This window comes from Pantherophis guttatus, chromosome 17 (assembly GCF_059756535.1).
Source record: "Pantherophis guttatus breed Tessera chromosome 17, ASM5975653v1, whole genome shotgun sequence".
NCBI classification, from domain to species: domain Eukaryota; kingdom Metazoa; phylum Chordata; class Lepidosauria; order Squamata; family Colubridae; genus Pantherophis; species Pantherophis guttatus.
In genome coordinates this window covers 17545462-17567573 of record NC_142079.1, presented here as the reverse complement: position 1 = coordinate 17567573, position 22112 = coordinate 17545462, and the positions used below count along the sequence as shown (strand labels likewise).

The 22112-nt window shown below is 48.0% G+C and overlaps 1 protein-coding gene across 1 annotated transcript in view; it reads left to right on the top strand.

The window, feature by feature from the left end:
- Window positions 1-3519: 3519 nt before the first annotated feature.
- LOC117677956 (solute carrier family 2, facilitated glucose transporter member 11) overlaps window positions 3520-22112 on the top strand; it is a 61935-nt gene continuing 43342 nt past the window's right edge. The window contains exons 1-4 of the mRNA XM_087880649.1: window positions 3520-4260; window positions 17338-17436; window positions 17935-18095; window positions 21044-21168. Of these exons, the coding sequence (XP_087736775.1) occupies window positions 4240-4260; window positions 17338-17436; window positions 17935-18095; window positions 21044-21168 (406 nt within the window). The 5' untranslated portion in view covers window positions 3520-4239. The remainder of the gene's footprint in view (window positions 4261-17337; window positions 17437-17934; window positions 18096-21043; window positions 21169-22112) is intronic.

Below are 22112 nucleotides of genomic sequence, written 5' to 3'. Positions count from 1 at the left end.
CTCCTGAAATCTCAGGTTGGACTTGCTTGCACTGAATCAATGTTGGGGAAAAGACAGGAGCCTTAGGGGAGTGTTTAGGGTTTGATTCCGTAAGCAGCTTGACAAGAAGCAGGAAAGGAGTAGAGTCGAGGGGAGGTTTTTTTCTACCTCTTTAGTCACTGAACCTCAGTTTTAGAAGTCTGGTTATGATCTGCCAAGTGGATCCAGCTGCCCAATACCCTTTCCAGTACACACACACACACACACACACACACACACACACACACCCCTCACCAGGAGACAGAGGCAGCACAGACAGGGAAGTGAGGGGAACAAGACATGCTCCAGGTCAGATCAGAATGGCCAGATTCAGGACAGGGAACCTTTTATTTTTTTAAAGGGTGGAATTTGCAGAATAAAAACAAATTAACATTGAATAGTGGATTATAAAGTCCAGCCCCTGAGATTCTAGACTTGTAAATGACAAAAGAAATATAAGAGGAGGTGGAAATTAGATTAAATCAGTGAAATGGCTTCCAAGAAATAACAGTAAATGGAGATAATACTATACTGTGCCACTTTTATTTAGTTGTAAACTGCATAGAGCAGAGGTGTCAAACTCAAGGTGCTTAGATCTGACCCATGGGGCTGCCCTGGAAACAATGAAGGACCAGCCGGCGGTGCCTCTGCCAGCGAAAATGGAGCTCAGGATGGCTGCAGGTAGCCCTCCCTGGCTCCGTTTTCAGCCGTGATGGCCTCCTGCAGCTCTCTGCCAGTGAAAACAGGAAGCCCACCAGGAGGCTGGCGTGGCTGAAAATGGAGCCTCAACGAGTGACGTTGAGCCGGCCACGCCCACCCTGGTCACACACATACCTACCCCCAGAGGTCAAACACAAGCCTGATGCGGCCCCCAATGAAATTGAGTTTGACACCCCTGGCCTAGAGTCTCCTTTAGGCCAGATTGGCAGCATATAAAAATAAAAAAGAGGAAAAAAGAGAGTTTTGGTAAAGAAGTCTTTAGTAAAAAAAAAAATTAAAATAAAAATCTCACTTAATGTAATGGGCACTGTTCTTCCTGTCCATGACTGGTAGCATCTCTACATATTTGGCTAAAACTATGTAGAGATGGAAGTTAGGAAGCCTTACTGATTATATTGAATGCTCACATGTTTGTTATATTTTGATACCTCTGCAGCAATCTTCTGGTTTTCATTGTTAAGTTTAATTTTTCTTTTAATACAGATTGAGTTTAATTGATAAGTGGTTAAGGCTCCAAGTTAGAAACTGGGAGACTGTGAATTCTAGTTCTGTCTTAGACAACAAAGTTGGCTGGGTGACTTGGGCCAGTTTCTCTCAGCCCAACTCACCTCAGCTAATACTTGTGGAGAAAATAGGAGTGAGGGAGAAGTTTTAGGCATGTTCACCACCTTGAGTTATTTTACAAAAACAATAAAAATGAGACATTTGTGATAATTACCCCTTGTGATTTCCCCCATTTACCCTTTTCCGCCCACGTCCAGCTGGCACAATCATTTGCATAGGCTGTTCTGTGTTGGGGCTGTTTTTGGCGTTTGGGGGTGTACAGTGGGTGAAGGGACTTCTCTTCCACTTATGCAATCATTGCTGCTTCTGATGCTCCGTTGGGTTCGTTGATCCCACAGAGCTCTAATGCAACATCTAATGCTTGAGATGTTGTCATTGATAAACCAAGGATTGTGGCTTCCTACTATTATTTGTGAACCTAGCCAGTTGTTGATTGAAAAGTAAAGGGATTGCCAGGCACTCCTCTGCAGGTGGCTGCCCTGACCAAGTAGGGAAGGGCAGAAAATATGTATCTTTTCCCTATGGAAGAACTGTATGGTAGGAAATAATAGCTATCTTCTTTCCTGTTTCTGCTAGTAGAAGAAAAAAAGTAGACAAATATCCATTGCAGTTGTTTCTATTCTTAAATTAAATTTAGTTTATAGACCAAAAGGCATGTTTTATCAGGGAGTGTGTGATGCTTGAACCAGAATTCCCAGTAATGTTTGTCCCCCCATTCCAAAAGTCCCATCTGTTGTGATTTTGATCTGGGTATGAAGAATACTGAAGAGAAGGACTGGGGGTGACATGAGAGCAGCCTTGCAGTATTTAAGGGATTCTCATAGAGAAAAGGGGCTCAACCTCTTTTCCAAAGTATCAGAGGCAGGAAAAGTAATGGGTAGAAAGAACTTGTGGGCACTCCATCACTGGAGGTTTTCAAGAAGAAATTAAGAGCCATTTGTCCAGAATTATAAAAGGGTCTTCTGCAGGAGGTTGGACTAGAAGACTCCCATGTCCTTTCCAACCCTATTGCTTCATGTTCTGCTTTGTATTTAAACTTTATCAGAAACATGAGTTACTGTGCGTGTTTATAACACCTCCTCCCTCTGGCCTAGGAAAAGGGCTCTCTAGGCAAAGGTGTATGGTTAATGATGTGTAACTCACAGGACAGGAAACCAGAGTGTAAAATTTACAGCTTAAAATACAGGAAGATCAACAGGACAATAAAAAATCCACTTACAAATTGTTCCTGTGGGCTATGGTTTTACTGTCCCAGATGGAGAGGCAGCATGGTAGAGAGGTTAATATTTGACACACACTCTCTCCCCAATTTCAATTCATCATGTATTATCTGAATTGCAACTTAACCTTTTTTTTTAATTTGATTTATATGCCGCCCTTCTCCGAAGACTCAGGGCGGCTTACAATGTGCTCAGCAATAGCCTTCATCCTTTTGTATATTTATACAAAGTCAGCTTATTGCCCCCACAAACTGGGTCCTCATTTCACCTACCTTAGAAAGGATGGAAGGCTGAGTCAACCTTGAGCCTTGGCGAGATTCAAACCCTGCAGTAATTGCAGGCAGCTGGTCTTAATAACCAGCTTAATAACAGGGTGCCTTAAACCCCTGTACTACCAAGGCTGTTCATCATATGAAGAGCCTTCATCATATCCAGAGCACCTTCATCATATCCAGCAATTGCAAACCCCTAGTAGATACTGGAACAACAGACCTGGGAGTCAGATGGTCTAGGCCATAGGTGTCAAACTTGTGGCATTGTGCTGCCGTCATGTGACATTTTGTGATATTTTCCCCTTCACGGAGCTGGGATGGGTGTGGCCTGTGCATGATGCATCCGGCCTGCAGGCTGCCAGTTTGACACCCCTGGTCTAGGCTGTGGAGAGCACCATTCAGGACCATCTTTGGTCATTAAAGCTTTGGGGACTTTCAGCCCAATCTGCCTTACAGGGTTGTGGGAATGCTCTAGATCAGGGGTGTCAAACTCAAGGCCTGGAAGCTGGATCTGGCCCATGGGGTACTTACATCTGGCCCATGGGGCCACCCTGGAAACAGCAAAGGACTGGCCTGCGGTGCTTCTGCCAGCGAAAACGGGCTCCCAAGCTCCGTTTGCGGCTGCCATGGCCTCCTGCAACCCTCTGCCAGTAAAAACGGAGCTCAGGAAGGTCCCCCTGAGCTCTGTTTTCACTGGCAGAGGGTTGCAGGAGGCTGTGGCAGCCAAAAACGGAACTCGGGAGCCCATTTTTGCTGGCAGAGCGCTCTGGCCACCACAGGCACCCCTGACAGGAGTGACATCAAGCTGGCCATACCCACCCTGGCCCCTCCACCCCAGCCCACCAAGGTCAAACACAACCCTGATGCGGCCCTCAATGAAATTGAGTTTGACACCCCTGTTCTAGATGAAAGTTAGGTTGTAAATTAGTGAATTATGAGCTGGAAGATGAGACAGGCCAAGGCTCACATTCTAGCTGAGACCCCGAAAGACCCTCTGCCTTTGTTTCATGGCTCTGAAGCTTGTTCTGGTCATGCTGTACAGGGCATGTGAGCAGCAAAAGCCACACATGCAAGGCAGGGCTGTCTTGGAGGGCATCAAACCCATTAAGAGCCCCTCAAAAATTAACTCCATCGATTCTGACATAACTAGCAGATCATGTTTGCTCTTCAGCCGATCGGCAAGGCTGGTTATTCACTGCGAAAGTGGAGGGGCTTCAGACCAACATTTTCCCCCAGTCTGAAGGCATCTGGTCCACCTGCTCCTTGCCTCCTACTCCCGGTTCAGTGGAAACTTTCAGAGCAGCTTCCCACCTGCCAAGTGAAATGTTTGCATCATGTGTGTAATGGGTGACTAAGCACACATTCCTGACTTAGAGATTCAGACAGTGCTCCAGCATTCTTCCCAAAGGGTTCAACAGACTGGTCGGGTGCAAATCTCAAGCAGGATGAGCGCACTTCAGCAAGTGGTACAGTTTTAAGTTTTATTTTGGGGATCAGCTGGTTGACTTAGCTATTCTTCCAGGAAACCATAGGACATAGTGGGGTGGTCACTCCTCTCTTTTCTGGGGAAGCCCAGGACTTGCGGGAGGAACCTCATCACACTTCCCTGAGTGATGGGAGCTACTCCCCAAAGCAACAAGACAGCCAGTCTGCCAGGTTGGGGAGGGTTGCAATTCAAGGGAAATAACTTGTTGAAAAACAAGTTGAAAAACTCTTATGGGAAACGGCAGCTGCGGTTGTAATTTTTAAAAGTTGGTTAAGCATCTGCCTTGCTACAGTAATGCCAATGCTGATTGCTCCAAGACAAAAAATGGCAGAAGTTTCATTCTTCTGATGGCTGTTATGAAATGCTCCTTGTAGCAAGACTTCAAGAACAGGTTCAGGTATTTAACATTCCACATCCCTGAAATGCAGCGGGAAAAGTGCAAAATCTCTGAACAACAATCAAATTCCTTTGACAAGGTTAGTAGGGAGCTGCCGGTCTCCAAACTTCCCTTCGGTCCAGTCAAATGTGGCAGGTCACTCCCCAGAGTCTCCCCAGCCTTTGAGGTAAAGCTGCTGCACCCACCTCACAGAACGAGGCAACCGTTTTAGGAGGGCTCCCAGCTGAATCTTGCGAGTTGGGGATGAGGTAGTCATTTTTTATTTGATTCCCTATTAAATTTAATACAATTAGCATTGCTTTAAACCATAATAATGAGTCCCTTTATATATAACTAAATAGAAATTTAATTTACATACTGTAGTTAGAAAAACTATGTACAGTGGATATAGAACCCCTGTTAAAATGCCAGGTTTTTGAGAAAAAAATCATACCAAGATAAATAACTTGAGAATATTTTCCACTTTTAATATAACGTGTAAACTACAATGGAAAAACAAACTGAAATCTTTTAGGATAAAAATGAAAAATTTAAACTTAAAAAAATGTGATTGCATAAAGTTGACACCAATAAATTAATACTTTATTGAAGCACCTTTTGATTTTATGACAGCATTCAGTCTTTTAGGATAGAAGCGTCTCAGCATGGCACTTCTTGCCTTGGGAATCAGCTTGCTCTTCCTCACAAAGAAGTTCACAAATCACCCCACAGCAGGGGTGAAATGTTCCTGGTTCAGACCGGATCGCAAAAAAAAAAAATGCCTTTAAAAGCCGCTGGCGATCCCAGCTGAGTTTGTCAGAGGCTTTTAAAAGCATTTTTTTCTGCAACCTCTTTGGCCAAAGAGGTTGTAGGAAAAAAAATGCCTTTAAAAGACTCTGGCGATCCCAGCTGAGTTGCCTGAGGCTTAAAAGCATTTTTTTCTGCAACCTCTTAAAGTTGTAGAAAAAATGCTTTTAAAAGTAAAAAAAAAAAGTTGGCCATGCCCACAGAACCGGTAGTAACAAATTTTACATTTCACCACTGCCCCACAGATTTTCAATTGGATTCAAGTTGGCCTCTGCTGTGCCATTCCAAAACTGATCTGATGAAGCCATTCTTTTCTTGGTTTGGGGCTTAGATCGTTTGAGATGAGTACTCCTAGGTCCTTGACAGAGTGAGGGTTGTCTATGAGGTTGTATCTGCCCAGTTTGTATTTGATGTTCTGATTTTTGTTGCCAATGTGTAAGACAGAGCATTTGTTGGTTGAGATTTGGAGTTGCCAATTATTTGACCATTCAGATACATAGTCAAGGTCGTTTTGTAGGGCAGTAGTATTGTCAGTGGTGTTGAATAATTTTATGTCATCAGCGAAGAGGATGCAGCTGCTTATAATATGATCACAAAGGTCATTTATATAAAGCAGAAAGAGTGTTTCTAAAACACTGGCTTGGGGGACACCGCTGTTAACTGGTGCAGGGTCTGATAGGGTGCTCCCTATTTTGACTACTTGTTGTCTGTTTGACAGGAATGCGGCTATCCACTTGTGTAGGGTTCCAGAAATGCTGTAAGAGCTTAGTTTTAACAGTAGTTTGTCATGTATCACTGAATCAAAGGCTTTGCAGAAGTCTATGTAAATTGCATCTATTACTTTTACCCTGGTGTGGCCTAAATGTTTCTGCAGTGTAGGAGTTGCAGATTATAGCACAAATTTTTCCTGAAACCAACCTGCTTGTTAGAGAGTAGGTTGTTTGTCTCTTAAGTGGAGGGTGATGGATTGGTTTATAAATGATTCCATGACTTTGCAGGTGACGCAACACAGTGAGATTGGTCTGTAATTTTCAACTAGGCTGGGGTCTCCTTTTTTGAAGATAGGAATGACAGTGGCTAATGACTATAGGTCAGGCAAGGAGCTGGTTCTGAAAGATACCTTATAGATTGTGCTTAGAGGTTCGGCTATGGTAGTGGAAAGCTTTTTCAAGAAGTAGGCACATAATCCATCAGGGCCAGTAGATAGAGATGGTTTTATGTTGCGTAGTGCCTTTTCAACGTTATCTTCTGTGAAATCAATATGTAGCAGATTATTGCAATTGAGGTTATAGAAGGTGCGGGTGGATTTCATGTGTAACGGCTTTTCCTTTTGTTTGCAGTGGTAATTGGTGCATTCTGCCTTTATCTGGAGGCATAAGGTTTTGTAGTGGCTTTTAAAGTTAGTTACGTAGCTAGTTTAATTTTTTCGCCAAAGAGATATTTTTTTTGATTGGAGCTTCCTTATTATTGTGGGTTTTTTTTTTTTTTTGCTTTGGGGATTACTAATGGTACATATAGTTTAATGAGCCTTGGTAGTACAGGGGTTTAAGGCACCCTGTTATTAAGCTGGTTATTAAGACCAGCTGCCTGCAATTACTGTAGGGTTCGAATCTCGCCAAGGCTCAAGGTTGACTCAGCCTTCCATCCTTTCTAAGGTAGGTAAATTGAGGACCCAGTTGTGGGGGCAATAAGCTGACTTTGTATAAATATACAAAAGGATGAAAGCTATTGCTGAGCACATTGTAAGCCGCCCTGAGTCTTCGGAGAAGGGCGGCATATAAATCAAATTAAAAAAAAAAAATGACTGTTTTGACTTTGAGCAAAAAAGTATTATAATGGTCTTCAGCAGTATTACAGCCAGTGAACAGAATGTGCCAATCAAGAGATGAGAGATCGGCAGCTATGAGGTCATGGTTGGCTTTTTTAAAGTTATAATTTGGAGTCCCATCATTATGAGCTTCTTTGCAAGGATGTAAATTGAGACAAAAGTCAATCATGCTGTGGTCACTGTTGGAAAAATGTTATTTTATTTGTAGTCCATAAATTGAGTTTAAACTGTTTGCAGAAGAAGAGGTCAAGGCAGTGACATGGTTGTTAAGAATGCTGCAACAGGCATAAATGTGAGGATAGTCATAAGTGTGAGGACCAGTCAAAAGTGCGAGGACCGGTCAGAAATGACTTTTTTCAGCCCTCTGAATAGTCCCTATACACATAGCAACGGCCACCCGGTCACATGATCAGCTAGCCACGCCCACCCAAATAAGCCACACCCACAGAACCGGTTGTTAAAAAAATTGAATCCCACCACTGGTTCCATCTACCCATCTGGTTATCAAAGAGTGTCCAATTAGGTGCTAACAATTGTTTGGGTAACAATCCCTGTTTTTGTGGGGTGATTGGTTTTGCATTCCTTTGTGTGACTGTGGAACAGCCGGTGATTCTCACGGGATGGCAAAATGCATGGTTTTGATTCCTCATGCTAACCCTCCCTTTATCACACCCCACTGATCTCTCCCCTCCCCCCTCCATTGCATATGGCAGGCTGTCAGCAGGCAATACATAGCATAGAAGAATGGCAGCTCTGACAATCCTCTTCATCTTCAGCATTTTAGTAGAAAGTTTTGTGCCAAAATTGATTAGCGTGTGGAACTGTTCCTCCACCTCAACTAAAGCGCCAGTTCCAGCTGAAGAAAAGGAGCTCCAAGCATAATGCTATCACCATTGTGCTTAGCTCTGGATATGGTGTACTTTTCTTGATGCAAAGGATTGTTTTTCCATCAAAAATACTTTGTTCTGTCCCAGTTTATGCAATTAGCCAGAAGGATTTAGTATGTTTATTTCACAACTACATACTTTAAAGTAGACATGTCAAATACAAGGCCCATGTGTTAGATCTGGCCCGCGGGGCTCCCTTGGAGACAGTGAAGGACCAGCCCCTGCCACCTTGCTCCTTGGCCCAGGCCAGCTGGGCACTGATCTACAACTTTGCATTCTAAAGTTCTAAAGGCACATTCATAGGTGCACTCACAGGAGGTAGTAAGCATGCAGGGCCTGGTGTCCCGGATGAAAGGGAAGCGCTCAGAATGTGGTCAGCCTGCAGGGCAAGACGGTCACCGTGGATGCCAGACCATGTGTGCTCACCGCCTCTTGGGTGTGTGCCAACGGGGCAGGGCTGAAATGGCAGGAGTGGCCCTTGCTGTCTACAGGATGGACCCATTGGCCAGATCTAAGGCTGACTGTGTTCCGGCCTGGATGGCTGCCAAGAAGTTGTAGATCAGTGCCACATCCACCACCAGTACCTCCATGGCCTGCTCGCTGGCCCAGCCATGCAGACCTTGAGCACTTTCCTTTCACTGGGACTGCCTGCCCCCTGCATGGGAAAGCCACAGCTGCCAGTGGTATGGCCACTGACGGCGCTGCCAAACTTTCCCCCTCCCCTCATCCCTTCGTGGGCGCAGAGGGAAGGAGGAAGAAAGGGGAGGGAGGGAGGAAGTAGATGGGAATGAGAAGGAGAGAGGCAGGAAAGGAGGAAGGGAGGGAAATGGGAAGGAAGGAAAGGAAGGAAGTAGATGGGAATGAGGAGGGAGGCAGGGAAGGAGGGAGGGAGGAAGATGGGAATGAGAAGAAGTAAGGCAGGGAAGGGAGGGAGGGAAAAAGGAAGGCAGGAGGGAAGAAGGAAGGAAGGAGATGGGAATGGGAATGAAGGAAGTAGGGAAGGATAAGGGTAGGAAACAGGAAGGAAGAAAGGAAGGGAAGGAGATAGGAATGAGAGGGAGGGAAGGATGAAAGGAAGGAAAGGAAGGAAGAAAGGAGATGGGAATGAAGGAGGGAAGCAGGGAAGGAGGAAAAAAGGAAGGGAAGGGAGGGAGGGAGATGGGAAGGAGAAGGAGGGAGGCAGGGAAGGAGCGTCATCCTCCGCCTCCTCCTGAGCAGGGAAATGCCAACAATGTCTGGCATTGGGAGAAAAATGTTCCCTTTGATGTGCTGTGCACATGCATACATGCGTGTGTGTGCATGCGCACATCCACCCACCCACACATGCCATTCCAAGCTTGGAAACTTTTATCTACATCTCACTTACAAACTGCCAATCATGCCTGGGCTTCAGGAGAAGACCCTTTCCTTCCTCTGTGAATAAAAGTCCCCAAACTTGGGAATGACCGTACATGTAAATGTGTTCATCTGAAATTCTTTCTGTGCCACTATCCTCTTTTTTATAAACCACCCCAGGATTTCATTCCTGGTCAGTCCACCTTTCCTAGTGAGCTCCTCTCCAGCAGATGTTCCGTAGCACACAACACGTGCCCCCTTTCTTTGCTTCTCCTAGACCCAGGACATGGAAGTGCCACCATCCGAGGAACTTCCAGCATCTCCTGCCTTCTTGCCTAGATACTTGTGGCCTTGGGGCATTATCTACCTTCCCTAAAACCTCTGGCCTTGGCACAGACAACTGCTTTCCTTAAGATAGGCACTTCAACAGGCCACTCCCAGAGTCCCTGAGAGTCAGAAAAGCATAAAGTTAAATTTATTTATCTATTGTAAAGCTGCCCATCTCAACAAGTGACTCTGGGTGGCAAACAATATTAAATAAAAATAAAAGCATAAGAACAAAAATTAAATTACACAAACGCAACCATTCTAATCTCTGGAGGGAGAATGTTCCTTAGGAGAATGTGAAGACAGAAAAGTGTTTTCTGGGCACCCCAAACAATGTTCCTTAAGCAACAGGACCCAAAGTGCTGGACTGGATTGGATTGCTTCCTCACAGAATATTATTATTTGTTGTGGACTTATCCTTATTGCTTAGGCACGGGTACTATGCCAAACTAGGTATTTCACTGACAGCTAAGATTTAAAATATTAAATTATATTCTGGTGGGAAAGGAATCTTCAACCTACAAGAAACTCTGGTGATACAGCATCACCCTTGGACTGTGTTATTTTCTATAGTGGCCCCAGTGCTTACAGTACGTCCCACTCCCTTTTTCCATCTGTTTGCCTCTAAAGCAGACATGCCCAACATAAGGTCCATGGACCAGTTCTTGCCCACAATGTGATTAGATCTGGCCCACGGGGTCACCTTGGAGACAGTGAAGGACTGGCCCCTGCCACCTCACTACCCAGCCCAGCCTGGCCGGATGCTGATCTACAACTTCTTGGGGACCATCAGGGCCGGAACACAGTCAGGTTTACATCTGCAGGGCCACCCTGGAGATAACTACCTCCTTGGCCCTGCCATCTGGGTATGTGCACAGGAGAAGGCGAATGCACAGGGCCTGGCATCCCAGGTGAAAGGGAAGTGCTCAGAACATGTTCAGCCTGCAAGGCAAGATGGTCATCAGGGATGCCAGGCTCCACGTGCTTGCTGTCTCCTGGGTGCAGGCCCAGGGGACAGGGCTGAGGTGGGGGCAGCCCCTCATTGTTTCCAGGGCAGCCTTGCAGGCCAGATTTAAGGCTGACTGTTCCTCTAAGACTGACCTGGATGGCTGCCACGAGGTTGTAGATCAGTGCCTACCACCAGCACCTCCATGGCTCAATTGTTGGCCCAGCCACACAGCTTACGAGTGCTTCCCTTTCACCGGCACAGCTACCAAACTCTCCCCCTCCCCTCATCCCGTCCTGGGTGGGGAGGGAGGGAGGGAGTGAGGAAGGAAGGAAGGAAGGAGGGAGGGAGGGAGGGAGGGAGGGAGGGAGGTGGGAATGAGAGTCACGCATGCCAGCAGTTTGGAGAGGCAAGGAACTTGTGGGGCTCTGAATTGTCCCCACGTCAAGTTGGCCTTGTGTGACTTGTTCCGTCCTGACCCAGCCGTCCCAAATTAGCCGCACCCAGAAATCAGCATCGAGCCGACCACACCCATTCAGCCATGCCCACCCAGCCACGCCCACCTAGTTGCAGTGACCTGACTACTGACCCTTTGAGAGCAACCATAATGCTGATGCAGCACTCAGTGAAATTGAGTTTGACACCCCTGAGCTAGACCCTCCCAAGCTACTGATCATGCAGTGCCCCACTTGAGGGTCAGCCTCAATAGGTGGACCAGTCCAGGAAATCAACTGCAAATAATCTCATTTTATTGAGATTTGCTGTAATGGCGGCCTCTTGCAAATCAGCTTGGTCTGTACTGCCTTGTCCTTCCTACAGCTGAATGAAGGGACGCCCGCCTAAACTGCGTCCATAATGTCACATTGCTGTTCTGGACTTAAGAAAAGTTTCATCCAGCCCACCCTTACATATACACCTAAAAGGGGCAGGGAGAAGGCAGAACTCAAAAGAATGACTTCGGCTCTCTCATGCTTCTGAATGAAACAGTTATTCTGTGTGGGTTTTTTTACACTAGAATTCCTGAGCTTTAACAGTTCTGCAATTTTTCTGCATTTTGTAATAGTGAAAGAAGGCATTGTTATTTCTGGGTATATGGGCATAATTTATTACTCAGAAAGTAAAAAATGGAAAAAGTCACCCACTATTTTGACATTCTGGAATAACTGGACAAATGCAAATGGTCTGCAAGGATAAACAAAAACCTCAGGCCAATTCTGACATGTAGGAACAACACCCGTCCCAGGATTTATAGGAATGAATGGCTGAGAAATGCACCCAGGGTCAGGAACTGGTATTTCTTTCTCCCTAAAAAGATTCAGATGGGCAGATGCCTACAGGATGGTCTTCGTGCTCACATGCACCAGAACCCTTCAAAGTCTTGCTTTGCTGGGCAGGTCATCCAGAGGCACCCATGGGCAAAGCTCAAGAGGCAGGCGCTGGGTAGGCAAAGTCCAGGGCCTTTTGGCAGGGGCAGTTACTCTCTCTCCCCCCCACTTCCCTTCGGGGTCTGCAGCCCAGCAAGGGGCACTTGGGAGTCTTCAGCTCTGCCTCTGTGATGCCACTTATTATTATTTATTATTGCGATTTATAAGCCGCCTTTCTCCCTAGGGAGTCAAGGCGGCTTACAATATGACAAATTCCAATACAAATCACAATGAAATAAAATTAAAATCAGCAACCCTATTAAAAACAGTTTAAAATTATGACAATGTATCCCCAAACGGATCCGTTGAGTTGACGAAAGAGCCACGTCTTCAGCTCGCGACAGAAGGAAAGAAGGTCGGGGGCTATCCTGAGCTCGGTGGGCAATCCATTCCAGAGGGTCCCACAGAGAACGCCCTCCTCCTGGGGGCCGTCAGTCGACATTGTTTTGCCGACGGCACCCTGAGGAGGCCGACTCTGTGAGAGCACACAGGACGGTGGGAGAGCGGCTGGAGATGGTCCTGCAAGTATCCTGGGCCTAAGCCATGAAGGGCTTTATAGGTAAGCACCAGCACCTTGAAATGTATCCGGAGTGCCACCGGCAGCCAGTGCAGCTCACGCAGGAGAGGTGTTACACGGGAGTATCTAGACGCCCCCGTAACTACCTGCGCGGCTGCGTTCTGGACTAGCTGGAGCCTCCGGATGCATCCCAAGGGCAGCCCCATGTAGAGGGTGTTACAGTAGTCCAACCTAGAGGTAACGAGGGCATGAGTGACCATGGCGAGGGCATCCCAGTCTAGAAAAGGGCGCAACTGGCGCACAAGATGCACCTGTGCGAAGGACCCCTGGTTACGGCCGTCAGATGGTCCTCTAAGGACAGCCGAGAATCTAGGAGGACACCCAAGTTGCAGACCCTATCAGAGGGAGCAAGGGTTTCTCCCCCGATCATTAAAGATGGAACCTCCAGATCCCGGGATGCCGGCATCCACAGCCACTCAGTCTTGGAAGGGTTGAGTCTAAGTCTGTTCCTTCCCATCCAAACCCGCACCGCCTCCAGGCAGTGGGACATCACGGAAAGGGCATCCCTAGGGTGGTCAGGGGTGGAGATGTAAAGCTGGGTATCATCAGCATATTGATGATACCTCACCCCAAAACCACGAATGATCTCACCCAGGGGTTTCATGTAGATGTTAAAGAGCAAAGGGGAGAGAACCGATCCCTGAGGCACCCCACAAGTGAGAGGCCTCTGGGAGGATCCCTGACCCCCCGCCCAGACAAACTGCAGAGAGATAGGAGGAGAACCACTGTAAAACAGTGCCTCCTAACCCCATCTCCCCGAGCTGCTGCAGCAGAATACCATGGTCAATGGTATCGAAAGCCGCTGAGAGGTCAAGAAGGAACAGGATGGAGGAGCAACCCCCATCCCTGGTCCGCCAGAGATCATTTACTAGGGCGACCAATGCCATTTCCGTGCTGTGACCATGCCTGAAGCCAGATTGGTAAGGATCAAGGTAGTCAGTTTCCTCCAGGAATTGAGGGAATTGCTGCGCCACCACGGACTCAACAACCTTCGCTAAAAAGCAAAGGTTGGAGACTGGACGGTAGTTGTTAAGAACGTCAGGGTCCAGGTTAGGCTTCTTAAGGAGGGGTCGAACCACCGCCTCTTTGAGTGCAGCAGGGAAGACCCCCTCCTTTAATGAAGCGTTGACAACAGCCTGGATCCAGTCTCCAGTCACCTCTCTGGCTGCCGAAACTAGCCAGGAGGGACAAGGGTCCAATAAACACGTGGAGGACCCCAGCCTACCCATAATCCTGTCCATGTCATCCAGCGAAACAGGCTCAAACTCAACCCAGATGTTTCCACCAAAACTAGCCCCTGTCACCTCAACGGACTCTGTCCAGTCGGAGTCCAACCCGGTCTGAATCTGAGTGATTTTATCTTGCAGAAACTGTGCAAAATCCTCAGCAAGGCCCTGCAAGGGGTCCTCCCTCGCTCCCTGATTAAGGAGGGAGCCTGTCACTCTAAACAGGGCTGCTGGGTGGTTTTCTGCAGATGCAATGAGAGTGGCGAAATAGTTACGTTTCGCCACTTCCATCGCCACAAGATAAGACCTAATATGGATTCTTAGTTGTGTTTGGTCAGACTTGGATCGGGAAGATTTCCAACCACCCTCCAGGCGTCTTTTCCGATGCTTCATTTCCCTGAGCTCCGCGGTGAACCAAGGAGCCACCCGGGATCTGCGTCGGATCAGAGGCCGCAAAGGCGCGATTCGATCCAGGGCCCCCACCGCAGCCCGTTCCCAGGCTGCGACAAGGGCCTCGGATGAATCGTGAGCTAAGGAGGCGAGAAATGACCCAAGCTCCATCAGGAACCTTTCGGGTTCCATCAGGTGCCTGGGGCGGAACCATCTTACCAGTTCTGCACCCCTGCGACGGGGGATGGCAGTGGGAAAGTCAAGCCTAAGGAGGGAATGATCGGTCCATGACAGAGGGTCAGTAGATAAAGTCCCCTCCCCACGATCATTTATCCACCGTCCAGAGAGAAAAATCAGGTCGAGTGTGTGTCCTCCAATGTGAGTTGGGCCCTGTACAATCTGAGTTAGGTCCATGGCCGTCATGGAGGTCATGAACTCCCGCACCAACTCAGATGTCTCACCAGCCGACGGCAGGTTGAAATCTCCCACAACCACAAGGTTGGGTAGTTCCACCGCCAATTCGGCTAAGACATCTAGTAGTTCGGGCAGGGCTGAGGCCACGCAGCTGGGGGAGAGGTACGTGATCAACAGCCCTGACTGAACTCCAGGGTCCCATTTCAAAAGAAGGGATTCACACTCGCCTATCTGAGGAACGGTGACCTCCCTAGGACTAAGACTTTCCTTTATAATTACCGCCACTCCTCTGCCCCTCCCCTGGAGTCGCGGCTGGTGAAGTATCCGGAAACCTGGGGGACATAAATCCACGAGAGGGACACCACCCTCCGGTCCCAGCCAGTCTCACTGATACAAGCCAGGTCCGCATCCTCCTCGCCAATAAGATCTCGAACGAGGAGGGCCTTGTTCACCACGGACCTGGCATTCAAATATACCAGCCGGAGTCCAGGGCTCCGCACTCTGTCGCCGTCGGGGGAGCAGTATGAGCTGAGGGGGCAGGAGAGCGCCACCGCTTGAACAAAGCGGGGGCGCTCTCCAAGCCCCCCCTCCCGACCTCCGCCTCTCCCAACCATCACAGGGATTGGAAGACCCTCTCTCCACCGAGCCTCATCGTTCCCTCCCCCTCCCCCCTCCCCCCACAACCATCCGACCGGCCCAATTGCTGAACTGTAGGAATCGCCCCCGGCTGATCCCTCACCACCCACCTCCCGGGTCCTCTTAAAATTTGGTTAAAAGTCTTAATTAAAAAACCCCTCAGACCACGCTTAGAAGCATGCCACCACTTGGGGTTCCAAAACCCATCCTTGAGGTAGGCCTTCGATAAATCCGAAGGCCATGTCTGCGAGAGGGGGGCATCTCGCAGAGCGAGGAGAGTCACCGAAGTGTAAGCCAGAATAAATACGAGAAGTGGGTGGGAAGACAGCGACAGGGGACCAAGATGGTAAACAAGAGGGGAAGAATGACAAAATAGGAGTAAACCAGGCCGGCAAACCAGGCTGGCATGTCCACCACTCTCTCACAGTGGTGGGGGAGTCCAGAAGCTGCAGCGAATGAATCCAGCAGAACCAGCCGCAACCACCCTCTCACGGTGGGTAGGTGGGGAGCAACCACCAGCGGAGTAATGGAACAGGTCCTAGGGACATGATGCAGCAGCAATCCACCAGGACTCAAAGCTCTTCAGCCTGTAACTCCATGTCTCTGTCCAATACATCGAGTCCAATGAAGGCAGTAATAGGGGGTAAAAAGATGAGGTGTAACACATCGCGATGAGAGAGGAGCCAGGGATCAGATGGCAGTTCAAAAAGGAGGAGGATGACAAGGTCCCAATAAACAACTGAAGATGAATAAGCAGGCGGGCCAAACCAAGGCAGGCAACAGTCCGGGGGGGGGCATCAAAAATGGGGGAGGGAGAGGCCCCAGGGAAGAGCAAGATGGATAATTAATTAAGGGTATTCCTGTAAGGGAAAGGGTCTGTCTATGTGGGACGGGGGAATCGAAACAACGTCCCACTTAATTTTTGATTGCCCCCTATATTCAGACCTGAGGGAACATCAACTGGGCAGGATCTTTTATACCAGCACCCCTAAGTCTAAAGAGCACTTTTTGCGATATTGTTTGTTAGGTTCCAACTTGCAGTTGGTAAAATGGATTGCTAGATTTGTGGTAAAGTTGTTGGGAAGGAGGACAAAGTTGGTGCAGCAAAATGCGGTAGATTGTAAGAATGATCACTTGATCTAACAATGTAATTTTAAGAGCAGTTAACACTGATTGGGTAGATGCAGGGGCGACATTATAATATAAATTTAATTATATTTAAATGGTACTTTAAATTATTGTATTTTATCCCGATTTTATTTTAGATCGTATTTTATTCTAATTGTATTTTAATTGCGAGTTATTCCAATCTTACTTAATTTGTTTTACCAAACCTTTGTAATGATTTGTCTTTGTAATTCTGCACTTGATATGGCCCAAAGGGCTAATCAATAAATAAAATTGAATTGAATTGAATTACCACTTCCCCTCCGGCCGACTCCCAATCCCCAGATCTTCTTCAGGTCCACCAACCCCACAGTCATAGTCTGTCCACGCTGGGATATTACAACCCAGATCCAGATCTTCCCGGCCTCACGCCCTTCAGGGGCTATTAGATGTAATTCCCAGCAGAATAATCTGCTGGGCCATAGTCCCTTCATCTCCGGTGTGGCACTCACCACCATCGACAAGGCCTCCACAATACTCGCTGACCTAATCCCAGCAGATTCATCAGGGGGGCTATCGATCTTACAGCAACCACAGTGCCTGTAGCACCCCCCGATGTAGAATGTAGAATCGCCGAGTTTCCCGTCGCTCGTTCTTACATCCCCAATCTCAGCCGACACTTCGGGGAACCGCCATCTTGCGCATGCGCGGTGGGAAAAAAAAAAACTTCCCACCCAGGTGCTGCACTTGCCAACTTTACTTGTGATTCTTCCCCAGGTTCGAGGTAAGATCCTGATCCTGACAATCTGTGCAGCTGGGATTGGTGGCACTTTTCAGTATGGCTACAATCTCACCATCATCAACGCCCCCACTGTGGTAAGGTGGCCCTTTTGTTACCACACCTTGATCACCTCTCATTGGAACAGGCCCCCAAGGGAGGGATAGCCTCTCATCCTCCACCCTCCCCCCAGATTTTGGGCTCATCTCATAAGCTCTTTGGCAGGTGCCCCCCTCATCTCTCAAGGTGAAGGGCAGGACAGGTCGGCCTTGGGAGAAACCTAACATTATCTCCTAACTCGTCTGATGTGTAGCAGTGTCCTCTTGTGAGGAGGGTTCAGAAACAACAAATGTCCTCTGAGACAGCTGCCCTTCAGCTAAGGCACAGGCTTTCTGGATATTTCCCAGATTCTTCCTGCAGCTTTTGAGGAGTCATAGCTTGTGGAGTAACTAAATTCAGACCTCCTCTAGTGGTTTTCATGGCTCCTACCCACTGCCACACCAGCAGATCCCAGAGCAGCTGGTTTTCAGTGGGTGGGGCTCTGTGTGATCCAGCTGATTTCTCCCACACAATATTTTTTTTTCTCCATCCTGTAGTTCATCCAGTCCTTTATTAATGAAACCTGGCTGAATCGCACTGGAGCTGCCTTGGAGGCAAAAGTGATCACGCTGGTCTGGTCCTTCATTGTTGCCGTGTATCCTTTGGGGGGCCTGGTTGGAGCACTAATTGCTGCTCCCATGGCTGTGAAGATGGGCAGGTGAGGGGTCGGGAGGCCTGTGCTGGACTGGATCAGCCTCTCTCAGCAGGAGGAATATCTTCTAGTGTCTTCTAGAACTGGATTCAGCCAGGAGCATTTGGATACCGGACTCCAGATAGCTCTCTTTATCATACATTTAATGAAACCAAATGGAATGCAATTGAAGCTACTTTTTGCCAGCTTAACTCTTATCAGATTATTTCCTGGTAACCTGCTATTTTCTCCATGTTGACAGGTTCCAGTTGGATGATCCTAATCACTAATGCAGCCTGGTCATGAGTGAGGGGCAGGAAACTTGGGTGCTCCATACACTGCCAAAGGGAGCTGGAAGTTGGTAGTTGTAGTCTAGCTGTACAAGAGTTCTGTCAGAGGGCTGCAAACTAAGGAGTGTGAGGGCTGGACGAGGACAGGGACAATGTCTTTTTCCTCCCTTGTGGACTGCTCAGAGGCTGCCTACCCTTTTGCTCAGCCAAGCAGCCCAAAGAATGCAGGGTTGGCAGGGGCAGCTCAGAGTCCCAGGAGGAACCCCTGTAAGCAGAGACCCCTGAAGCTTCATTTGCATTCAGGCATGCATTGAGGCTTTCCAGTCCGCACTCCCATGCCCAGATTTCCTCTGTTCTCTCAGGGTTTGGCATCTCAGCTCTTGGGAAAGGGTGGGAGTGGCTCAGTAGGCATGGCTGGGTGGTCGCAGCCAGGTCGCCACAACTAGGTAGGCATGGTTAGATGAGATGGCCAACTTGACATGGTTGGCTCAATGCCACTCACTCGGCACAGCTGACTCGGTAGGTGCAGCCAACTCCACCTTGCTACCTGGGGATGGCACGGAACAAATCGCACCAGCTAACTCGACTTGGAGACAATGCAGTGCCCCACAAGCTTCTCACCTCCCCAAACTCCCGGCAGCCAAGTGTGTGCACGTGCACACACGTATACAGACCGCAGCCCAAGTTTGGGGCTTTTGTACACAGAGGAAGGAGAAGTCCTTCTCCCCAAACCCAGGCATGACTGCAGCTTGCCAGCTCAGATGTGGATAAAAGTCTCCAAGCTTGGAATGGTGTGTGTGTGTGTGTGTATGTGTGTGCGCACACAGCATGACAAAGGAGACATTCTTTTCCCAGTCCCAGATATCTGAGCACTGGTATTTCCCTGTCCGGTGCCCCCTCCTGGCAGAGCAGGAGGCAGAGGATGAGGCTGCTGTGCATGGAAGCATGGAGGAGAAAGTTTGCAGGAAGCAGTTTCCTCCAACTTTTGCCTTGACAGATATCTGGAGAGAAGGAAGGGGTGGCAGAGGAACAGTGCTCCCTGGTCCTGAATGAGGGAGGCTGGCCCTTCTTGAAAGGGAATCCCCATTTCCAAGCATGCATGGTAAGGATGCGGGCAGATTGGGCCAGCCTTCCCTCATGCAGTTCCCCCACCACCCCTCCTTCTCTCCAGAGATCTTTGTAGTTCGATCAAGAAAAAGAAGAAAGAAATGACATCATTAATATATTATAAATGAGTGCTTGAAGACTGCACAATGCTCTGGTGCAGATCAGCAATGACATGCTCAATAGTTCCCCTTTAAAATCTCTACATTGTTTTCCAACTCTATAGTTTTAAAATAATCTTCATCGCCAATGATTTTGTAATAAATGATTTGCTGTTAGATTGGCTTATATAAAATGGACGATTGCTTTAAGAACTAGCCACATGTAAATCAGCACCAAAAATGACAGTAACATTTATGATGATTTTATATATAAAACAGATCAATGTATGAACTCTATTATATATTCTGCTTCCATGACCTGCGGCAAATATACATGTCATGCTATTTCTAAGCAGTAAATTATGCAGCAATCTGTTAATATCTAATAAAACGTTAGCTAAAAAATGCGGGCAAAAATGGGGAGAAAGTCCACTGAATAACAAGCAATCTCAGAATTAAGTCAAGAGTTTCTGAAGTCTTCAAATTGTAAATGAAATAATTCATTACATGCGGGAACCTGTTTATTTTAAAAAAATATTTGTTTCATTTGCCTCCCTCATGCAGGATAGGGGAGCACTGCTCCCCTGCCTCCTCTTCTTGCTCTCCAGAGATCTGTCAAGGCAGAAGTTTGACTGCTCACCTCCACATGCAGCAATGTCACCCTCGCCTCCTGTTTTGCCTGGCCAGCCTCCCCCACAGCTCCCCTGCCACCCCCTCCTTCTCTCCAGAGATTTGTCAAGGCAGAAGTTGGACTTGGAGGAAACTGCTTCGTTAAAACTTTCTCCTCTGTCCTTCCATGTGCAGCAGCATTGTCCTCCTGCTTTGCCGGGAGGGGGCACTGGATAGGGAAATGCCAGTGCTCAGATATCTGGGATTGGGAGAAGAATGTCTCCTTTGGCGTGCTGCACGCATGCGCACACGCACACGCACACACACACCACACACACATATACCATTTCAAGCTTGGAGACTTAGCCACATCTGAGCTGGCAAACTGCCAATCGTGCCTGGGCTTGGGGAGAAGTCCCCAAACCTGAAATGCAAGGTGTGCATGTGCACATGCTTGGCTGATGGCAGTTTGGGGAGGTGAGAAGATTGTGGGGCACTGAGTTGTCCCTTCATCAAGTTAGCCATGTGACTTGTTCCATCCTGACCCAGCAGTCCTGAATCAACAGGGCTAAGACTACTGCACTTCTCCGGCCAGTCGTAACCGGGCCGCGACCACCCAGCCATGCCTACTCAGCGATGCCCACCTGGCCACTGAGTCGTCCCATTCCACTTGAGGCCATTAACTTGAGGCCATTAACTTGCCACTCCCTGTTTAAGATCTTGGCACTGGAACCCAGGCTGTCTGCCACTCTGGCCATGCAAGGAGCCACAGAAGCAGCCGTGATGCTGAATGATGGCCAAGAGAGGCCCAGGAAAGAGGCAAAGAAAGCAAAACAAGCCTTTGAAACTTTTTTCCCTTGGTTCCCTGAAGGAAGAAATCTTTACTGCTGAACAACGCATTTGTGGCCCTTGCTGCACTGCTGGTGGGGTTCAGCCGGATGGCGAAATCCTTTGAAATGATCTTGCTGAGCAGATTTTTTGCTGGCATCAATTCTGGTAGGTCCAAGACATGAGGAGATACACGGTCGCTGAAGCATTTTGAAAAGCAGTCTATGCTATCTGACCAGGGTTTGCTCCTTGAAGATAGGTCAGGGCTACAACCTGGAGCCAAGAATCCATCAAAATCTGCTTTTGCCTTCCAATGGCGGCCGTGGGTGGGGGGGAGGTTCTTGATCTCTCAGTTGCTTTCAATATTATTGACGATGGTATCCTTCCTAACTGGCTCTGAGGGAATGGGAAGACGGTATCCTTCCTAACTGGCTCTGACGGAATAGGAAGACAGAACTTTGGGGTGTTCTCTTCGTTTGGGGTGGGGCTGATTCCACAATTGTTGGCTAGGATACATTGAGGATACCCAATTGTGTCTTTTAACACCAGACTGGCCAAATGAGGCTGTCAAGATTAGTCTGGGAAGGGAGGAACCATTTCTGACTCAATCCTATCAATGGTTGCAGATATAAGGTCTCCTGCTTTGCGCAGGCTGTTGGACTAGAAGACCTCCAAGTATGTTTCTTTGTGAGGGCCACTGAATCTGAAGATATTCCATCTTTAAACTTGGGTGGGGTTGTTGTTGTTAGTTATGAAGTTGTGTCCGACCCATTGTGACCCCATGGACAATGTTCCTCCAGGCCTTCCTGTCCTCTACCATCCTCTGGAGTCCATTTAAACTCATTGAATGGGGTAGCACCTCCTTATTTAGTGCATGATCTGGGGATCTTTATATGGACTCAAAGCTCCTGCTCAATATGCAGCTGATGGCTGTAGACAGAAAGTTCTTTGCACAGCAGCATCTACTGTATCAGTTGTGTCTTTTTTCTTGACCAGGAGGCTCTTCAGACAATCAGTTATGCCCTAGACTCCACTATTGCAATGCACTTGAAGACCACTTAGAACAGCGGTTCTCAACCTGGGGGTCGCGACCCCTTTGGGGGTCGAACGGC